Genomic DNA, 21,794 nt, shown 5'->3' with positions numbered 1-21,794 from the left:
AATGACTTTGTGGTTTGTGAGAATTTACCTAAAGCAGATGGGCACTGTGTCTGTTCCTCTGCCAGGCAGAAGGAGTCCAAGGTATTTCAAAGTGAGCAGGTGCTATAAATTATAATTACCAGGCTTGCAGAGGTAGGGAAAGCAAAGAGAAAAGAAATCTGATGGATTAAGAGATCAAGATACACTCTTGGGTTTTCTTTTTCAAATACTTATTGAAAACAATAAGAATAGTGAGCTCTTTCTGGAGTTTCTCGCAGATCAGCACTTTGGGGAGGTGCTTGGCGGGTGGTTGGCTCCTCCGGGTGGATGTTGCCTACAGCAGTTTGGTGGGGGAACGGAGGTTTAGTGCCAGGCAGAAGGGTGCCAGAGCTTTTCCAGTATGGGCGGCTATATGGTGGCCTCAGGACTGTCATCATCACTTCTCTCGCCTGGCTTTGAGGCCAGGGGCTCCAGGAGGATAAGATTTCTGAGTGGCCCAGTGCAGCTGTCCTAGGGTTACCGCTGTAGCCCAGCTCCACGGTGCCAGCCTGTGCTCTCAGCGTGGGGATCTGCCTGCGGCCACGAATCCCAGAGCTCTGCATTTCCTCAGGGTTCCCTATCCAGGCTGGGCAGGAACTGCACTGATAGCTAATCTCTGGGATTTTGAGAGATCTTGGACATCCCTGAGACAGTAGCAGGTTTTCTGACCCAGTAAAACACAGCAGCATAGGCACAATGCTTCCAGGGTCGCATTTCTCCCTGCCGGATAATGGCATCCACTTGTTTGTCTCCTGCCCCATGGCAGCTCATTTCTCCTTGCACAGAGACTTGTGGCTGCATGTAACCTCACACAGACCGCAGACTCTGAGAATATGGACATAGCTGGCATGGAGACGCTGACACACATGGTGTCCCCCAGTGGGACACCAGCAGTGGGGAAGGCTCCAGCTGGGCTCATTGCCATGTGTCTGAGCAGCATCCTTTAGTCAAGAGAGACAAGTAGATGCAGGGGGGGACAAACGTCTCCTGGAAAGCAGGCACCTGCCTTCTGAGACAGATCACTCACAGCAGTGCCTGGTCCCCTCCATTCACAGCTGGAAAGAGACACAGTTCAAAAGGAGACATATGAGTACAGTATCACTTCAAGCTGTGATACCCACCTGGGTATCAAAATGATGTCCTCATTAAGTCTTTAGCACCAGGGAGTTAACCACAGCTCTAGCCCATCCTCTGGCCTTGCACATACAGAGGTTTGTCTAGAAATATCTAAAAATCTGGTAACTCTCTGCTCCAGACAAGAGAGAGCAAGTAAATCATAGTCCATCGATACTACGGTTTGAGATAAGAGGGAACTAGAAGTCTGGTGTCTTGGCTAAAGGTCTGCAAAGCCCATTCAGTCCCATAAAGTAATTTTCAGATGTTTCTGCCTTGTCCAAGTGACCAGCAACAGTCAGGTCCTTGGACCAGCCTTGACCGTAGGATTTCTGCTGCCCCAGAAGCCTCCAGCACACCGAGCCCATACCCCATTTCACCCTTGCATTTGCAAGCACAGAAACCAATTGTGGCACCTGAGGCTTGGAGAATGGTTCCCAGCTACTTTTTGACAAATCTCCCCACTGCACTCACCTCCTCCTCCTCTGTGACGTTCCCTTTCCCCAACAGCAGCAGCAGCAGCACTTCCCTTCATGAGGAGTGAAGCCTCAAGATCCTGCACCACGAGGTGCACTGCTTATATGACAGCAGTGTCTGTTCTCTTTATATCTGTCCTGCAGAAGGAGTTGATGTCTTCATAAGCTGATGGGATGCAACCTGGAGGACAAACTGTGTCATATACACTGTTCTTAAAAATACTGCAAGCATTTTCATGTTTTCTACAAATACAATTTCCCGTTATATTCTGATTTCACTCCAGCTTTACTTGACGCATAATCTCTGAGCAGTAAACCAGCCTGACATGTACACTCACCTGCATACAGGTTCATTTTATCTCTAACTAAAATAATCCAGTTACTCCAACCCATTGGTTTGCCACTTCTCTGATATCTTTAGCAGGAACCTTTTGGATTCTTATGGAAAGGCAATAAAGACTACTTCATCCTCTGTCCCTCAAGGCAGGTAGTTATTTTTATACATATGGCCAGAGATTAAAATGCAAAGAATGACTTATAGCAAGTTGAGAACATGTGGACTTTGATGTAGACAAAGGAGGAAAGCTCTTCCCACCTGATTAGATTCTCACAAGCATATAAATTCTTATGACAGAAGGAAGAAAAAATTTACTTTGGAATCATGGCTGGAAGCATGCTTTGGAAGCATGGCCTGAAGAGCTCAGTCAATTCATCCCTTGTTTAACTTCTTTGATCTATTTGAGATTTGACAGTTTGCTGTTAACAGCAATATTCTTCTCTATAAATCACACGTGATGGAGTAAGGTTTAAGAAAGGTGTTTTTTCCATTGGGTGTTTAGAGGATGAAAGCTACGGAAAAAACAGAACTCTATAAAGTCGACATAACATAGCAGTGACTTACAATCTGTTGGCACAGAAGTTGTCTGTGGCAAGACCACCTCAGTCCTGTAACATGATTTATTGGCTATGGGGTCTTTCTGGAGCACAATGAAAAAGAGTTCAGTGAGGTAGTTCTTAATGATGAATCTGAAGATAGACTGAAACAAAGCAACAGCAAGTACTTTCTTGGTGATTGCTGCTGCTGAGAGCACAGGACCTTGAATGTCACCTTTCACAGACCACTTTGCAGCAGAAAGCATGCCTGTGGCAGGAAAGAGACCCCAGTGCAGGCAGCGTGCTAAAGAAGTTGCTTCCACACTAGAGGATGCTTGCTGCACAAAATCTTCCTGCCCTGTCTCTGAAATCGCCCTCTTTTTACAGGGGAAAAAACTATGGCTTGGTCACTGTATTCTTGGTGGGACCTAACAAGCAGTTTCACTGCCTCCCCCTTGCAGCCTTCAAATAACAGCAGCGGGGTCAGCCATGTGGGCATTTGGCATTACACAGAGCAGCCTGGGCCAGGTTTGTAGTTGGGAAGTCGAGTGGCTGGAACCAGGAGGCTGGTGTTTTCATGCCTCTGCTGTGACTGTAGTGCTAGATCCTTCCCTCGTGGTGGGAGAGCTTAAGATACCACCAGGCAGGAAATCAAATTCTGAGTCATCCTCCATGGCCTCGCTACACAATCTTCCTTCCCTTCAGGTAAGCTTCTCTTGTGCCCACATCTCCCTCAGGCCGGCCAGGTAGATTTTTCTCCTCTGACCATAGCTGTCTAGATATTACTCATCTCAGCTAGTCAGCAGTGGAAAATGATGAGCATCTCCAGAGGGTGAATCACCTCTGTTATCTCAGAGCCCTGTCTCAGAGGATGAATCACTCTCTGAAGGACTCTAGTTTTCTCTTCTGGCTATGGAAAGACCCTATAATTACTTTCAAGTTCTGTGTGAATAAGGCTGGGTAAGATGTGTTTTTCCTACCCCTGGAGAGCAAAAAAATACCCATCTGCCCACCCCCCACTTTTATCTGGCAAAACCAGCTCACCAAGCTAACACACATCATCAGAGCATGGGTACCAAAGCAGAGCTGAGCATCTCTCCTCCCCCATGACCCAGCACACACTTGTGTAGCCCTCAGAGAAACCTATCAGGTGAGATCGTCTTGCCCAAAAATAAAAGTGCAAGGAGTGTAGGCTCTTCAGCTGCCAGTGATCTTGACTTGGGCCTTAATGCTCATGACGATCCCCTGAGTCAACTCCTCCCTTCATACTTCACTTTCTAATTTTCGCATTTATTGATCTTGTGGTTGGCCACACTTGGAAGGGGGTGATGATGAGGGATACCCTTGCTGTGCCCCAACACCTCCAGGATTCACCAGCTGTGCTCTCAAGTGAAGAGGTCACAGTACAGGTTGAGTGGCTTGAGCTGTGTTTTTCTAGCAGTCTGGCAGAAGCTATACCTACATGGCTATGCCCATTACGTACTGCAGCCACCTCCAAACTTTCCTATATTGACTGCTAGAGATCCAGTGTGGCAACCAGGAGTTCCATCTGGCTGAACGTTCAAGAGATCATTCACACCAGGCTGAAACTGGTGGTCGCTTGTCTATCTGTATTGTTCCTACCCTCCTCTGCCCACAGTGCAATGGCTGCAACACCCAGCTTTCCATACGTAAATGTCCCTCAGAAGTGACTCTGACAAACACAGAAACTTAACTTCACCTTCACAGCCCTCTCATACGCACTGTCAGTTCCCACTTCAGGCTGTAATAGCTTTCAGGAAGAGGCACACACTGTCTTGACTGCCCTCCCAGTGCCTAGAACATTGTAGACACTAAAGAAATAATATAGTTCACATCCACAATCCACACACAGACACGCTCTTGCATGTGAGTCATATAGTAAGTTCCAACGTGTTTTCCATTGACCTTTATTATGGGGATTCATGAACCTTAACTCACTCACTTATACATGTCAGTATCCAGGGCATGCTGCATTTCCCCAGTGAAGGCTCAACGGAGAAGATGGGCAATGGGTCCCAGATGTTACCTACAGTAGATACAGCCACAGAGCTGGGAAGATGGGTCCCAGATGTTACATACAGTAGATGTGTCAGTGCAAAAGGAAGATGGGTCCCAGATGTTACATGCATTGAATGTGCAAGCAGTCCTGATGAACCACAGAGAAGCTTCAGGTAAACTGGACATAGGAAGGCAAACAAGAAATGAACAACATATTAAGATGGCACCCATCTATGCAACATTTAGTCCTCTATTCAAGACACATTTCTCTCATCTTCAACTCTCTGCCCCTTTCATAACCCTGTGGACTTCAAGAAGTTCCTCCCACAGCAAGGTAGATGGGAGCACAGTCAATCTAGTGAGACTCAGGGGTGAAAAGTACAGAACTGTCCCACCTTACTAGGTAAGGCATAGGAATACTAGCTGTGTTGGTAGGATAAACACCAAGTTAATTTTTAGCCAAGTGATACGAGGCACATATACAAAATTCTAGGAGCAGCAGAAGCCAGCCCTGTGCACGACAGGCTCCGTTAGACACGGTCGGTATCTTCGGCAGTCAGAGCTCACTGCCATGATCTGGGAGGTCCCTGCTAGCCCAGGCTGCAGGTGGTCCAAGCGATGTGTCCCCTCAGAGCCGCCTGCAGTGCTGACAGCTCTCGACGGGACACAGCAACCTGCACAGCCCCTTGCAGTGCAGGGCAAAGCTACAGTTCCCTTCGTACAGAGCAAAGAGGAGGCGAAGAAAAGCCAAGCAGCTTGTCCAGGGTCACGCTGAGCCCGCGGCAGAGCAGGGGCACTGGACAGCTAGCTCCAAACCCCAGCCGAGCAGACTATGCCCTGTTCTCACGGCTCAGTGTGCCACCTTGAAAGCAGCCTCAGCTGCCAGAAAGAGCAGCAGAGCTTTCCAGTGCCCTGCAGCTGTGGTGTGGCTCAAAAGCTGCTGTGTGTGGCCCATGGAGGATCCCCTCAGCCGGAGAGGGGCCAGGAGACAGTCCCCCAGACCCCTGCGCTGGCTCTGGAGGGCTCACGGCTGCCACGCTGTTTAAACCTGTGGAGGGGCCAAGGCCAGAGGCCCTCAGTCCCTGGTGAGACAGAGAGCTGTTGTGCACTCCTCTCCAGGTCAACATCTGGCCAGCTGTGGGTCACATGTTCAGTGAGAAGTGATGCGCCGCATGCATGACCATCAAAGTTCTCAGCAAAGGCCAGCACTTCTCCCCAGTATAGTCTATGAGGTGTGAGGTGTCACTGTAAGGGTGAGGGTGATTTAATTTCTAAAACAAAGCCAGCTGCATTGGAAGGTCACAGGGGATCCTATGGATGCTCACCCAGCACAAGGAGGCACTCGAACATGCCAGGGTACAGTCCAGCACCCCAACAGGAGGAAGTCTCCACCCAGGTGTCCATCAAAACAAGATAACTGCCAGTCTGGCAATGATTGCCTGAGTCAAACACCACAGACTGGGCATCTGGACCCCTATCTCAACACCGACTCGTAAGCGGAGAGCGGATGGAGCAGGTCGGGCATGGACCCCATTGTGACACCCTGCAGGTGCCCACTGCCAGGCAGGGTCCTTGTGATGCATCTGGTCCCTTGTGCATTCAAGGTGTGAGCTGGCTCTTACATCCCGGTACATGCTTGGCTCTGGAGAGCTCTCAGGGCACCATCACCTGTTCAGGGCCCCTCTCTGCAGAAATCAGTGTGTCCTGTTGCTTCGGTCCCAAAAGCTGCTCTCCCTTCTCTTTTCCAGCAAGCTTTTGTGCTGGACGAACACCAGGTTTTCCAGCAAATATGCAGGACCCACAGTGCTTGGTGGACCTTTGAGCCACTCTGCTCAGCCTCTGGCTGCCTCCTGCACCTTCTCCATTTCCCTGTGCCTGGCACCATGGGCAAAGGGGCAATGCCAGGTGCCCAGGGAAAGGGCTGGTTGGGGAATTGGTGCACCGGTGGAGTGCAGCTGCCCAACCGTTGGCAGTTTCTATAGCTGCACAGAGGTTTTGGCAATCCTTCTTGCACGGTTCTGACCTGAGGGGTTTTGGAGGTGTCTGCAGCTGGGGATAACAAAGCCTTCTTGTCTGTACCAAAGGCACTTTGTGTGGAGTCCTGGTATTGCTCTGATTTCATTTCCTGAGCATCCCTTGTGGAGGGCTTCCCAGAGGTACATGTCCCATTAAGTCAGGAGTGAAGGAAGACTCATTGCAGTCCAAACAGAGCCCTGCAAACTTTTCCACCAGGTCCTGTTCCACACCCAACTGGGAACATTTGCATCTTGAACCTTCATTTGCTGCCTGAGATGATTTTCACAAGTGTTTTCAGCCTGGAAATGGAGCTAGTGAACTCTTGCAAGTCTTGCTTGAGGGCTGTGAGCTCTTCTGTGACAGAGGCAGAGAGCCTACAAGGCAACAATTTACCTATTCAGTAATGTATCATTCATAGAGTCAGAATCATAGAGGAGTTTGGGTTGGAAGGGACCTTTAAAGGTCATCTGGTCCAATCCCCCTACTGTGAGCAGGGACATCTACTAGATCAGGTTGCTCAGAGCCCTGTCCAGCCTGACCTTGAGTGTTTCCAGGGATGGGGCATCTACCGCCTCTATGGGCAACCGTGGCTGTGTTTTGCCACCTGCATCATAAAAAGTTTCTTCCTTATATGTAGTCTGAATCTATCCTCTTTTAGTTTGAAGCCATTATTCTTTGTGCTGTTCCTACAGGCCCTGCTAAAAGACTGTCCCCATCTTTCTTATAAGCCCCTTTTAAGTATTGAAAGGCCACTATAAATGTCTCCCTAGAGCCTTCTCCAGGCTGAAGCAACCCCAGCTCCCTCAGCCTGTCCTCATAGGAGAGGTGTTCCAGCCCTCTGATCATTTTTGTGACCTCCTCTGGACCCGCTCCAGTAGGTCCATTCTCCCAGTGTATCTGCAGTGCATTATGACCTCGAGGGCATGATAGAGCAGAAATTTAAACCAGATTCCAGCCTTCCAGGTTAGCACTGTAGTCCGTCCCTGGCTGCCTTTCTCCTATCCCGTTTGGTATCAGTTGATGGAAGGAGCCCTTGCTGCCCGCCTGGGCAGTCTGGGCAGGCTCAGGGACCCCGAACCTCCTGCCTCTGTGTATCTGGGCCCCATGGGGTGCTGTGCATCGCAGAAAGCGCAGCCCATACGGAGCTGGCTTGCAGGGGAGCCTGGCAGAGGGGGACAGAGTGCCTTCGAGCAGGGCGCTTTGCAGGGCTCTGGAGCCATCCTCCCTCGCTGTGCCCTCAGCTCCTCGCGGCACATTCCCCCAGGAGCTCACAAGCCAGGTACTGACTCAGTGTGTCTGGGAGTTTTGCCTGAGAAAGGAACTGAGGTGTTGGCCCCAGTCATTAGTAAGTTATCGGAGAATAGCTGCAGTGACATCATCTCCTTCTTATGTTACTACAAGGAACTTAGATCCTATTATGGGATAGGAGGTAACTCAATCAAGCCTTTCAAGATAAACTCAGACAGGAAGAGAGACATGATTGCCTGAAGGCACCAATTAGACATTTCTGGTGAGATCAGCTCTGTTCAGCCGACACACATGCACACTGGGGCCAAGGAAGACAGCGAGCACCTCACTCCCCGAGGAAGGGGTGGACTCAGGGAGGGGTGGGCAACCATCTCTGCCTCCCAGTGCTGCTGGGTCAGGCCTCAACACCTTCACGGGGTCACAGCTCTCTCCAGACCATCCTTTTTATGTCCTATATTCTGCTGTTGACAGAGAGTCGAGACGCAGTGGAGCTCCTCGGTTTGGAGAGAGAACAGCCCAGCCCAGTATACCCAACGCTGCGTATAGTCTTTGGTGGGAAGTTTTCTCCAACTTTATCAAGGGAAATAATAGCTCTATATATTGCAAAAAATACTGGGAGGATGGGCTGGAGTTTGAGGTCCCGCTGTCCTGTTGTGACTGGGCTGCAGGCAGTGGAGGAACATCAGAGTTTATATTGCAGACCAGTTACTGCACATAGTTTGTCTAAGGCATACAGAGAGCCAGCTATTATTGTCTCTACTGCGTGCAAGGAAGGAAGCACAGCAGCAGAAGTCAGGATATTTCCTGACGGCATGGCACTTTCTGTTTTTATTGGTTTCTAGGCTGCAGCTCCCCCTGTAAATGTTCCACAGGCAGAAGGAACTGGAAAGATACGGGCAAAGTTGCTTCTGCCAGTCATAACCTGAGATTTGCACCACATCTGTTAGGGAACAGAGAGGCTGTTTCTGGTTATCCACTGCCGCACACTTCTGCCAGTCATGTTACAGACAACAGGATGCATGTGCTTACAGATGTCTAGGAAATGCACTTGTACATCCTCTGAAATACTCTGGAAACAGTTCTTGGAACAAGACAGTTCTTAAAAACTGCTGGGTCTGTGGTGCAGGAAACCAAAGATCTCAGATTGTAGCTTGACCTGTCAGAATTAATACAAAACTTATGACATGCTCACTGCACTGGCAGCTGCACATAGCACCACCACCACCTGGACCTCCTGAATGGCTGAACTGATTGCATTGGCTTATCTTCTGCACACTGGGAAGGGGGAATCTCCCACTCCTGACCTTTTCTCATTAGAAAAGGACTTCCCTACATGCTTGGTCCCTTCTAGAAATATTTTTGGTCCTAGCATCAGCTCTAGACTGTTCCTGGCAAGAAGGCAGGCAATTCCTCCTCAAACCTTTATCAAATACAGAAAATGCTCAAAGGAATGAAGTGGCTCTTCAGAGGCATGTTGGGCTCCTAACCCTGCACCCACATGAAGCCTACCTGACACTGTCCTGCCCAAGGAAAGACTTCCCTTTCCCACCCCGTGCGGGTTCCTTTGGCTCCCCAGAGCTGCTACTGGCACAGCAGCAGCAAAGGCAGCAGCTGGTGGGGCTCAGACATACTTGCATTTGGTGCTGACCTGCTCCTCTCACCATGGCTCAGCACAGATGTGAACGAAGATGACACAGTCAATGGCTCAGACCAAAAGCCAAGGGACTTTTGACATGCTTCCCAGTCAGTTCCCTCTCTCCCCATCCCTGTAGTCCATAAAACCAAAAACGGAGTAAAATCTGAGGTGATTCCAGGCACTTTTAGGACTTTCGACTAAGTGTCATGTTGAAGTCATATAAATGCCCCATAACTATCAGCAGTAGATGCAGGTCTACACCCAGAAGCTGAGACTTTCAAGGAGCTGGTGATTTTCATATGCCGTTGTTCTTGAATGTCCCACTTAAAATCAGCTCCTTTTGCCTCCAATGGACAGGACGATGCTCTGAAGTGCCTTGCTTGAGCCTATGAAGTCACTTGGAAATTTTGTCCATGCAGACATCTGGAGACCACTGTGTCATCCACTCTCTAGACCTAACAGCAGGTGTGAGATGAAGTCCCACTTCTAAGCCATTCAGCAGCTCCATGAAAGAGGCATCTTCCTCTGTAAACAACAAACGGGTTAATGCTTGCAAGGAAAACCGACTGAGTGATTTGGTGAAATAAAGATTAAAACATCTCCATGGAAGGTGAGGAGCCAGCCCCAGCCTGCACTGTCCAATTTACCCACTAATCAGCCCAATTATCTTAGGTATAAATCATAACAAAACACTTACAGAGCCAGAGTCACACACTGAAGAAAGGAGAGAACTGTTGGGTTGGTTTTTGTTTAGTATAATTGATATAATTACTAACCACTCTGTGCCAAGAACTTCAGCTTTTCTCCTTCCAGAAGAGAGTGGAGAGCTGTCTGAAAGCCATAGCAATTAGCAATACCCACATGCACAGCTTTTATTAGAAAGAATGCACCTCTATTCCAGAAACAGCCATCAGCTCCCCAAGGAGCAATTAAATAACCCAGAGAACTTTTGGTACCAGGAAGGCAGCCATCACTTAGTCCATGTTCCCTGTTCCCTTCTCAGTGCTGCAAAGGCACGTAAGGGATCCTGCCCCTCATTCTGTGTGTGAAATACCTTCACCTGGACACGTCCTTGTTCCTAATTTTAACTTCATTAGCTCCAGATAGCTGCTGTCCTGCGGTCCGAGCAGGCTGCTGATTCTGAGGTTGCTCAGGTCCTTGTCCAGCTCATTGCAACCAGCAGAAAGTCTCCCTTTTGCTTCACTGGGGAGTCCGGCTGGGGTCTGATTTTCACCCTCTGGACCAGGTTAAGGCAGCAGTGATGAGGCTGGAGCTCACCAGCACTCCCTGAGCGTGCTGCTCTCCACAGAGTGTCTCAGGGGCAGTGGCCATGCTCCCCACAATGCTCCACATTGCCACCAGGCAGCCCATGTGGAGGTGAGGGGACAGAAGACTTGGGGTTCCTTTGGGTGTTGCAGAGGTGACCTCTCACTGATGGCAGGGCACAGAGACGTGGAGCAGAGCCTAGCTGGGAGCTGCAGCATGTCCAAAGCTAGTGGCCATCCAGAAGAGTTAACAAACTCGTTAGATGAACTTCCATTATCGTGCCTATACTAACCATAGGGATCCACAAAGGCAGGGAGGTGTCCAAGCACCTCACAAAAATCTGCCTAGGAGCCACGCTACCTCACTGGCACTTCTCTCGTACCTATGGCCATGGATTTTAAAAAGTGCCTGTCCTGAGCATATGCTAAACAGCCATGGAGCAGATACATCAGCATTAACGGTAAATTTCCCCAACACCTGGGGCACCATCACACTGAAGCCAGACTCCCTCGTGGCTCACGTCTGTGGCTTCGCCCAGCAGCTGGTGGCCAAAGCAGGACATAAAGCCAGACGGTCTCAGGGCCCACCCCGCTGCCTTGCCACAAACCATCCCTGCCTTGGACAGCTCAGCCTGGTGTACCAGCCCTCGCCTCTGTTTCAGCATCTCTGTTTCTGAAAGTTTAATTTGGTTTTGAAAAATGATAACTATTCCCAGTGGATATTTTCATTGTCTGTTCTTTAATTAATTAAACTTAAAACAGAGCATTCACTTTAAAACAATTTTCAGTAAACATATAGGGATTTGGATGAAAGAATGTCTCTGAGAAAAGTAAGCAGTACTTTTTTTTTTTTTTTAAAAAAAAACAGATTATGATGCCAAAAACTAACAGAATTCTTATGCTGAAGAAGGAATGGAAAAATTAAGCAAAGATTAACATTTCCCACACAAGTTTTAATTTCGGTTAAAAAGTTCTTGTTTGTCCCAAAACATTTTGATGAAATTTTTCAAATAGAGTCTTTAATCTTACCCTGGGCTGCTGTAGGGTTTGCTTTTCTGGTTTTTATTCTTTGGATTTGTCTTCTTGGGAAGATAAATGATACTGTGCTCCGAATTATTTGTAGTCTTGGTGACAGGAGGTAAATTGAGGTAGAACTTGCAATGTGCCCACCCTCTTCAAGAGGAAAATATACACCATTTTGTGTCAGTCTTCTGAGCAAAGATTCAAACCTGGTGGCAACTGAGCTGAGCTTTGGGTGCGATGTGCTTTTGTCATCCACAGAGGAATCAATAGAGCTGGCTGAAAAACTCTCCGCTGAACAGCCTTACACCAGGAAATGCTGCTTTGCAGCAATGCAAGCGTACTGCAATTTGGAAAAATGCGGTGATGTGGCAAAATGGAAGTAACAAAATAGTTATTTAATCCACATTGGGGCATCATTTCAGTTTGAGGTGATGTTGTATCAAGACTTGTACACTGCATTTAAAGGGCAGTTGTCCAAGGGAGATCTCAGGAAGGTCTGACTGCACTTCTTGACCACGTACAAATCTCCAGCTTTGTCCATCCAGCTCAGACCAGCCAGTGCAGGAAATGCTTCTCTCTGCGGCATAGGAAAAAGTTTGTTTTCCAGGATCATCCGAGAATTTCACCCAGGAAATAAATACCACCCCTACCCCACAGAGACCACTGTTTGCACCTGGCCTCTTCCCTGCTCTGTGCACATGGCGGGGCATTTGGCCTCCTCCTGCAGACTAGAAGTTTATTGCAGGGTGCTGGGAAGTGGTTTGTGAATGTCTGTGCTCTTTGGAAAAGGGTCTGCTGCTGGGGGGGTGGGGGGAGGAAAACAGCGTCTGGGGGTCTGTTCCAGTGTCCAATTTTCATCAGAAGTATTCCTTTCTGTAGTCAAAAATACTGATTTCTATAGCACGTTCCTTTATGGAGGAGTGTTGATTCAAGGGCTGGGCCGTGACAGTTCTGTTAACTACCTTCTCCCATGCTTTGCTAAGAGACAAAGTGCTTTCTCTTTGCAATTTGAATTCAGAGATCTTTCCTTTAGATAGTTCAGAAAAATAAAATAAGCTCTGTTGGCCATGGATGGAAAACAGAATTTGCTTTCTCCTTGGTATAATTGGTTCCTGGTACTTCATCCAAATTTGAAGTGTTTTCCTCTTATATTTTGATTTTTAAATCTAAGATAACACATTGTATCCTGTGCACCATTGTTGAAATAAAAGATCTTTAAGAGAGATGATTTCCAAACCTAGTTTTTTAACTTTTTTTTTTTCTCTTAATAAGCTTAATATTTTTTGGCTTCTCATTCTAATTTGGAACAAAAACAAGTCTTAAAAATTAAAGTTTCTCACCAAATTAAACCTCAGATTCAACTGCCTTAAGGTTTCCATGATTATAAAAAAAGAAAAAAAGCTATTGGCAAATCCAGAAGAAAGAAAGGCCTGAACATGTGCGATACAGAGAGCACAGGCTTAATTCCTGCACCATGACATATGGTCTGACTCGTTTGCGATGATTTTGCAGGTAGCTCTGGCAGTTTGGATCAAACACAGGACCCCAAGCAGGACTGCCACATATTTTGCATTTCCAGACAAAGCCTTTTCTCCTGCAACGGGGCTTTGGCCGCACAGTTTGACTGTCCTGCACATCCCACAGCAGTGGGTCTAAGCAGGTTGTGGGGTGCCCCAAATAGGGCTGTGCCTCTGCAGATCGGCTCAGGCAGATCCCTGGCAAGCCCAGCCCCAGGGGATGCAGCTTTGATGCTCATTTTTAAGGGGGGTGCCTGCAAGCCACAGCTGGCCACTGTCCATCTGGTAGGTCCACGTGAAAGGACTTAGCTCAACCACTTTGTTTAAGAAGCTGCCATCAGCTGGCAGCTCTAAATGGCCATCGAGAAATGATCATCCTTGGCAGAGGTCAGACATCTCCAAGCACAGTTAGGAGCCTTGCACCGATACCTCCTTATGCTAATCACTATTTACAGCCTAATCCAATCTCCTTGGCCATCAATCCATCCCCCTCAGCATCAAAACTCCCTTTGCATAACACCAGCAATGCTAGATCCGTCTCTCACTTACCCCCACCCTTTCTTTTCCACTCAGACGCCTGGATGCAAACCTTATCTCTGTGGTGCCCGAGAAGAGCTTTGAGGGGCTGCTCTCCTTGCGTCACCTGTGGCTGGACGATAATGCCCTGACGGAGATCCCTGTCCAAGCTCTGAACCACCTGCCAGCGCTGCAAGCCATGACCCTGGCTCTCAACCAAATCTGGCACATCCCTGATTACGCCTTCCAGAACCTCAGCAGCCTCGTGGTGCTGTAAGCCTTCTCTGCTTGTTCCTCCCTCGCAGCCACAGCATTCTCCGGCTGGGACAAGGTGCTGACTGTGCCTGGCAAACAGGGTCCTCCTCCCCCGTGGGAAGACCTGGTGGTCACTCCCCAGGAGCAGCTTTGTGCTGCAGGGGCAGCAGGCAGGGCTTTTGTTCACTGAGAGTCAAGGAACCCTTGCCATTTGATATGAAATGCTAAATCTGCCTCTTTTGATTTTTTTCATGTTTTCCCCACTTTTCACTGAAGAGCCAAAAAGCTCCCTTGATAGTAAAAAAAAGTTTTGCATTTAAAAAAATAAATAAATCAGTACATAGAAACAGCAGATATCCCCCCCCCCCCCCGAAGATTCAAGCAATAAAAAACTTATAATTTCTGTTTCCCCTCCAATCCTTGTGTTAAAACTACAGGAATTTATATCAACATGAAAAAAAAAATATAAAACTGCAACAACTTGCAGTCAGGTCAAAGAACAACTTTGGTTTTTTCTTGGAAAACATGCCAAGAAAATTTTTTGACCAAATATGATTTTGAACGAAAGGTCTAACCTCAACACCTTGTCCAAGCCTGCACGTGCCTATTTGCATAATGTGTTATATATGCAGATGACCTATCCTTTGCAGTGATCACAACCCCATGGTGCATGTTGTTGTCGTCCAGTTTGCATTATAAACATTTTACTGACAGTGTTCAGAGCAATGTAGAGAACAGTGCTGCTCTGAGAAGATAGATACCTGGCCCAGGAGGGAAACATTTACTCCTTGGGCAGCCAGACGCACCACAGCCTGTAATCAAAAGGCAAACCGATGTCTTTGGCAGTTATGTCAGGAGGTGCATCCTTTCTATCAACAGAGGCTTGCATATTATTTAGCTTTTAAAAGGAAGTTTACATGTGCAAATTAGCTAGTCATTACCTTTTTGGTGTTGATTAGCAAATTCAGGTGTGATTGCCAACTAGTTTAGAGCTCCTGTATTGACATGAAATGCTACCTTTTCATTTGCTAATACGTTCATATCAGGGTATTAAGTAACCTCAGCATGTGGTGCCTTAGTGAAAGTTTAGCAATTATTTCGCTTTCAAAATTTAAAGTGTTTACTGAAGCCATCTAGCATAGAAAGCGCTTGGACAGAGCACAGTCCAGAGTTTTATCAAGCATCAACTTCAGCTGTTTAGACAAAGCATAGAGGCTTATTTAGGAGAAATGCTAAAAGCAACTTGAGAAATGTCAAATAAGTAGTTTTCACCCACAATAGTGCTCATTCTACAAGGCATCCCATGACCATCATAATGCAACCACTTCATTCAGCTTTAATAGCTAGCACAGCGGGTGAGCTGACATTTGGGGTTTTATTTCAGTCTCAAAAGCATGCTGCTTTCATTCTGGCTTATCCCATACTTTGGGTGAAAAGCAACTCCTTAATTAAACAGGCAAGCTCAAGAAATAAAAGTCATTGACCATTAGGTCACAAGGGAGAGAATAATGTCCCACCACAGACAATTGGAATAGAACACGTGTGATCCTGCCAGGCACTGTGGGACACAATGATAAATTTTTGTGGCATCACAAGTGTTTGGCAGAACTGGCCCCATAAATCTCCCCTGCTTCCATGCATAGCCCTGTCATCACGCAGCCAGTGGAAAGTCACCCAGTGTTCTTCCTGCACCCCTGCAGGGATGTTTCCCTGCCTCAGACTCACCCACCAAGGTGAGAAGCAACCCCTGCCAAAAGCCAGCCCAGCTAGGCACTAAGGTCAGGAGGAGACTTGCCCTACCAGGACACAGGTGACATATACGTGCATTTCTCTTCAAGTGTCTGAATTCGCACGTAGATGGAGAAGAGCTGGCTGGTACCATAAATATTGGGAAACTTCTCGCCTGAGAGGTATTAGAATGAGTACCTGGGGGAGAAGAGCCAAGGGCAGACGTGGAGGAGCACAAGGGAATCTTTCATCTCATACATAGCCTGATTAATACTCATGGACACAGCTGACCGTGGCTAAGGGCATGACCTTCCTGGGTGCAGAGGTGTGCTTTTCCTCCCCCACACACCTCGGGCCTTTGGGAGAGATGTGAGTGGTCACCCTGCACTCACTCAAAGCACCACCAGCAGAGTATGGAAGCCTCAGTCTGGAATAAGTTAAGGAATTCAGTCTCTGCCGATAAACTACACCTCTGCTGAGGATTTCCCTGATCTTATTCCCACCTATCGCTGCTACAGGTTGCCAAATAGGGCTGCAGGGTGTTCAGTAAGCAGAGCCTCACGCAAATCACTCATCATGAAATCTATGAGTGTCAGTAATTGATGCCATCCTTTTCCCAGCTTTGATAACAAGGGCTTCGTGTGCTGTGACGCTGGCACTGTGCTGCTGATGGCACAAGACTTTGTTTGATCAGAGTGGGTCATGGGAACAGGACAGTGAAGATGTATCTCCAAGCCTGGTCTATTCAGGACAGAATGTATCTTAGCATCTGCAAACAGAAATAGGCCTGAACATTTTTCAGCCAATTATTCGTATGAAGCAATTTTTTTTTTTTTTTTTTTTACAAAAAATCGTCTTCTTTCTCAGGCATAAAATATTTTTTTAATTTAGAAGCAAGCATCTGAAACCCCCATGCTGCTGTGCTGACAGGCTGATAAAGTGCATGACAGCAGTTCTCATTAGTGTCCCTCATCTCCTCTGTCAGTTGAATTCAGCAGAAAGTCAACTCTCAAACCAGGAATCACAACACCTCTTTCAGCCCCGGTCCCCAGAGAGGTCCACTAGTCCTGCAGTAGAATCACACATGGACAAATTTTGGAACCATAGCCAGGAATTCCCCCTTGCTGCCGCATTCTCTGCAATGGGTGGCAGTTCCCTTCTTTCTTGGTGTCACCAAAGGAGCTGTGAGCACTCTCAGCAGAGATGCTAGGATGTGGATGGGACACCAAGTTGGAGTGACCTCTCCTGAACAGGCCAAGCAGTAGAGCGGTTTGCTCTGCAGCCTTGTAATGACGGATCTGGCTAGAGAGAGTCTTTGGGTAGTTTTACTTTCATCAGATAACAGGTGATCCCTTATGTTAGAGCAGATTAGGTCAAACCCCAGATCCTTCGCTGTTTGGCTCCACAGGGAGCTTTAGCTCCTGGAACCCCCACTGACTCAAACATCCCTGCAATGCTGAACGTGGCGCTGTCAAAAGGACCCAGCGTTTGCTGCTCCACATGCAGTGAGCTTGGAGCCAGTGAGTTAACTTGGCCCCATAATGCAAAAAAGATGCTCCACCTCTCTTATCTGGCCCTGACCCTTTGAAAACAAGGACTATGGGAAAGCTGTTTCTGTGCCACTACCTGTTAGTTTTGCTTAATACCCTCTAGTTCTTGTACTCTGTCTCTACCTCCTCTGTGCCATCTCTGTCTTTGTTACTGTCATACACGTCCCTTCTCATGGCTTTTCCAGTCCATATCCAGTCAGCTGTTTTCCAATCAGAAGTTAACCTGCATATCACACTTGTTTGTTCCTCCACACCTTTGAGATGGAGAGACGCAGAACTACTCTCTGTAGCAAAGACAAAAATTAATGCCAGTGTATACAACGGCATAATGCCATTCTGTAGCCTATTTTCTCTTTTCTAGTCATCTCTATCATTTGATTTGCTTTTTTGACAGCTACTGAACACCAAGACCTTCTTCCTGTAGATATTTAAAAGCCTGTTACTGCATATGCTCATATAAGGCTGGTTTTCCCCTCCTCTACAGCACTTCACCTTCATGCAACCTGAATTTCAGCTGATGATCTATTGTCAGGGAAAAGCCACTCATCTGCAAGTGCTCCCCTCTGAGGTCACCCAATAAGACCTTCCAGCTGAACATGTTGAGATCTGAAGATAGTAAATGAAGGGCATTTAGCAGAATTTCTCTTTCTTACAGTTTTTATCATGTAAGGGCATGATAGAGCTGTCTAACATTATAGTTTAGTGACCAGAGGAGAAAACTGGTTTCCAAGACTCCTGGGTTCCCTTTCCCGTTTTGGTCCTTGTTCTGGTATTACTCTGGCCAAAACTTCCAAAAGGGACCACTGACTTTCAGTGTCCTCCCTGCCTGGGGGCAAACATCAAATATCCCATCCCTGCTTTTGAGGGGAGTTGAGCGCCGGTAGATTCTGCTGACATCTGTGGGACTCAGAGCTCCCCAGCACAACAAACCCCAGTCTGGGAGGTCAGTGTCAGATTAATCATCACTGTGCATCACTACCTTCACCTGTACAAGGGACTTAACAAGTCCCTCTTTGAGAAGTTCTTGGGAACACAGGTATTGGTGGGGAGTGCCAGGTATGTGCAGTTCGTTATTGCTAAAAACAATATTGCTTGGAACACCTGGGTCCCATTCACTCCAATGTACCCCCGAGAACGTCACGTCTGATCAAGCTTTATTCTTCACCAGACAAGCTGCATGCTGGTCCTTCACTGACAGAAATATTCCATGGGAATTTGCACCGTTTATGATTTAGGTTTCTCTACTTATCTATGGCCAAGTTGAGGAAAAGGACGATTTTGCCACAATAGAGCTGGAAATTTTTCATGGCAATGGCTGGTCCAGTGGGAGAATTCATATCATGTCAGATTTTAACTTGGTTCAAATCATCTAATGCAAATAACTGATGGAAAATGGTTTTATTTGTCCTTTTTAAGAAGAAAAAATGAAGTCATTAGAAATGAAAGCAATGGAGAATCCACCACTTTTCTTTGTAGTTTGTTCCAGTGGTTAATCATCCATAGTGTTAACAAAAAAAAACCAACAACAAAAAAAAAAGCTCATATTTCCCATTTGAATTTTCTTTGGCTCTGACTTCAGACATTTGTTCTTATTATTCTTTTCTCCACTAAATCACAGAACTATTTTAGTACCCATTTTCTAACCAGGAAGAATCCTATACATTACACTGTATTCATCCCCTTGATCTTATTTTTAATAAGCTAAACAGATTGAGTTTTCTCAGTCTCCATTCTAGTTTTTTCCAGACCTCGGATCATTTTTATTGCTCTTCTCTGCACCCATTTCAAATTATCAACATCCGGTTAACAATGTGGGTACCAGAAATACATTTAGCCTTCCAGAGCCAGTTTCACCAGTGCATAACGCAGATGTAATATAATTTCCCTTTCCTTACAGTCTACCCTCTTGTTCATGCAGACAAGCACCTTTATTAAATGAGTATTTAGCACATTAGCTGAAGCTGCCTTCCTTTGTGTGTAAGACAAATGCCCTGTCACCTTGGAGGTGGCTCTTCCAGAGTTAGACCTCACAGTGCTAATGCCTGTGTTGGACTCACTCCCAGTTCAGTACAAGACTGTTCTCCAGGGTCTTTTAATCCACTAGAAAAATCAAAATTAATCCACTGAAAAATAACAGGAAAAGGAAGTGACATGAAAATGAAACAAATTTTACTAGGAGTGCTGCAGGGATGATTCGAAAAAGTTGCATTTATGCCCAATTCATGATAAGAAATTGTTGGCGAGGATAGAAAATCTTCCTTCTAGAAACAATTGTGCATTTTTTTGAGGGGCACAAATTAATCTTGTAGGGTTGGGTTTTTTCTGGTGTGCTTCTAAAGTCTCATCACCTGAGACACCAACCTGGACGAAGCACCTCTCCCTAGCCTGTCTGGGGGATCGTGGCCACTCGGAATTCTGCAGCTACTGTAATTTATGTTGCCTTTCAGCAAGATGCAGCACGGGTTCACCTGACAGAGCAGAGGAGCTAGCCAGCCTCATGACATCTGGTAGCACTCGTGCTGCTGCAGGAGCATGTTGGGCAAACCTGCGACCCTGCCAGAAGTCAGTTGCGATAATCACTTTTGCAAAGATATCACTGTTTTCTAATGGAGGTGCATAACTGAAAAGCAGTCTGCATGCCAGCCCACAAAAAAGCAATGACTGTCTTGCTCCTTCCCGGGCAAAGCTACTGTCATGGACGATTGCCACAAACCAGCCTCACTCCATCGTGCTGCTGACCTGCAAAGGGAGACACATCTTAAAGTTCATTGCTCTTACTGAGGGCAGTGGTGGGTACAAGCTCCAATAGGAACGGCAAGGGCTTAAAGACTTCTTCTCATGTTTTTGCATCACAGAAGGGTTGTTTATAGCCCAGAACCAAGTATCTCGAGCTGCTATCAAACCAGCTGTAATTTACGGGGCAGAATAGAACGTCATGTGGGCTGAGCTCAAGTTGATGAACGCTGGAGATGTTGCAACTCTACTTGTTGAACTTTGTTTACTGGTGGGGGGGGAAGGCAGGATGGAAGAAAGGAACATCTTTTCAAGTGTTTACCTTTGCAACTCTAATGTTTCTATTATTGCCATGTGGTTGGGTAACAACTCTAGAGTTCAGCTTGGACTGCAAATTTTTTTATAACTCTCCTGTTTGGTTGCTCATAATTTTCTTACCAACAAAGAACTTCCTTCTTATGATTTTCATTACTCTGTCTCCAAACAAAGCACTCTAGAGCCAAATAGAAACACAGCAGGTGACTGCTTTTCTATTCTGTCTCCTTGCTTGACTTGAGAGACGGTAGTCAGCTGCCCAGCACATCCACGCTTAGACAAGGTGTCCTGCTGTACCACCCTGACAAAGCTCCAGGGAGCTCACATCTCCTCTAGCATTCAGCATTCCCTTTCTCCCCACGCCGTCCCCTCCCAGCAGACAGAGGTGTGGGGCACAGGGTTCCTGTGGTACCTCTTGCTGCAATTGCAGAGCAACTCCAGATCCAAACACTCCATTTGCCAGATGCAGTGTCCAGTACTCAAACTGACCCAAAATGGTTGGCACCATCTTGCACTGGAAGTGCCAAGTAAGGGCAACATGATCTGAACCTATCCCATAACATTTGATAGATGAAACCACCTGGAGACAAATTTCTCTTCTTGTGACAAAAGAAATTTCTCCTGTGAGATTCTGATTTTGATCTCAGCTTCTTTCCTCCTCTAAGAGTCACAATCAAACCAAGTTTTCTTGCAGGCAACATCCTTTTCTTTTTTCCTGTTTGCTCAAAGGAGCAAACATTTTATCACATATCTTTCCCCTCCCTTCCCATTCCTCTGAAATGTTTGTATGTTCTCATCCCAATAACAAACATCCGTCTTGGGCTGGTTTCTGTTTTGCAAGCCCCTACCAAACTGCCCTAGAGCCTGGCTGTTCTTCCACTCCCAGCTCTCTCCTGTTTTACCCTAGAATATTTGGCAGCGGGAGCTGCCTGTGCTCAGCCAAACAGCTCACACTTGAATCCAGGTGGAGTAAGAGATTTTTCAAGCCAAGACAGATTTAGATAAAGCAGCAAATAACAAAAAAAGTCATTGATCCACCTGCCAGCCAGTGGAGTCTCCCCCAGGCTTTTGGAAGGAGGCAGCACTGTTGGACAAAGGCTGGTGTGTCCCTGAGCATGGGCAAGGAACAAAAGGCAAGTTGCGTGGCAGCAGGTTCACCACACATGACTCCGTGTTAAAGAAGAACCTGAACTGTACAATGAACTGATGGGGAAACCCACCCTGACAGAGAGCAGATATCCTGCCCCAGAGGACCTTACCTCCTCAGCGGGCATTTCTCCACACAGACCGTCCCAGCGGAAGCACGGACATCGCTAACGTGCTGAAGCGCAGGCTGGCAGAAGTGTAAGCTGGGTAGCAGTGGGTTGTCTTCTGCTTTTCAGCAGACTTTCCTGCAGCTGCCCACAAGATCTCTCTAGATGAACTTCAAGGTGCCCTTGAGTAGGACTTCAGAGGAACATGCACGATTAGCCATGCAGCTCCCACCAGCTGCA

The 21,794-nt window shown here is 47.0% G+C and overlaps 1 protein-coding gene and 1 long non-coding RNA gene across 2 annotated transcripts in view; one reads left to right on the top strand and one right to left on the bottom strand.

Annotated features, from left to right (window-relative positions):
• LGR6 (leucine rich repeat containing G protein-coupled receptor 6) overlaps positions 1-21,794 on the top strand; it is an 88,082-nt gene that overhangs the window by 28,664 nt on the left and 37,624 nt on the right. The window contains exon 4 of the mRNA XM_040616841.1: positions 13,778-13,993. Coding sequence (XP_040472775.1) covers positions 13,778-13,993 — 216 coding nt within the window. The remainder of the gene's footprint in view (positions 1-13,777; positions 13,994-21,794) is intronic.
• On the bottom strand, positions 4,376-21,784 carry LOC121098621. The gene is made up of 4 exons (XR_005831305.1): positions 21,561-21,784; positions 11,694-12,264; positions 9,395-9,924; positions 4,376-6,889 (listed from the first exon to the last, which is right to left on the bottom strand). It is a non-coding gene; the product is annotated as an uncharacterized LOC121098621 (long non-coding RNA).

The sequence above is a fragment of the Falco naumanni genome, chromosome 17, assembly GCF_017639655.2.
Source record: "Falco naumanni isolate bFalNau1 chromosome 17, bFalNau1.pat, whole genome shotgun sequence".
In the NCBI taxonomy this organism is placed as follows: Eukaryota; Metazoa; Chordata; class Aves; order Falconiformes; family Falconidae; genus Falco; species Falco naumanni.
This window is presented reverse-complemented; position numbering and strand designations above follow the sequence as displayed.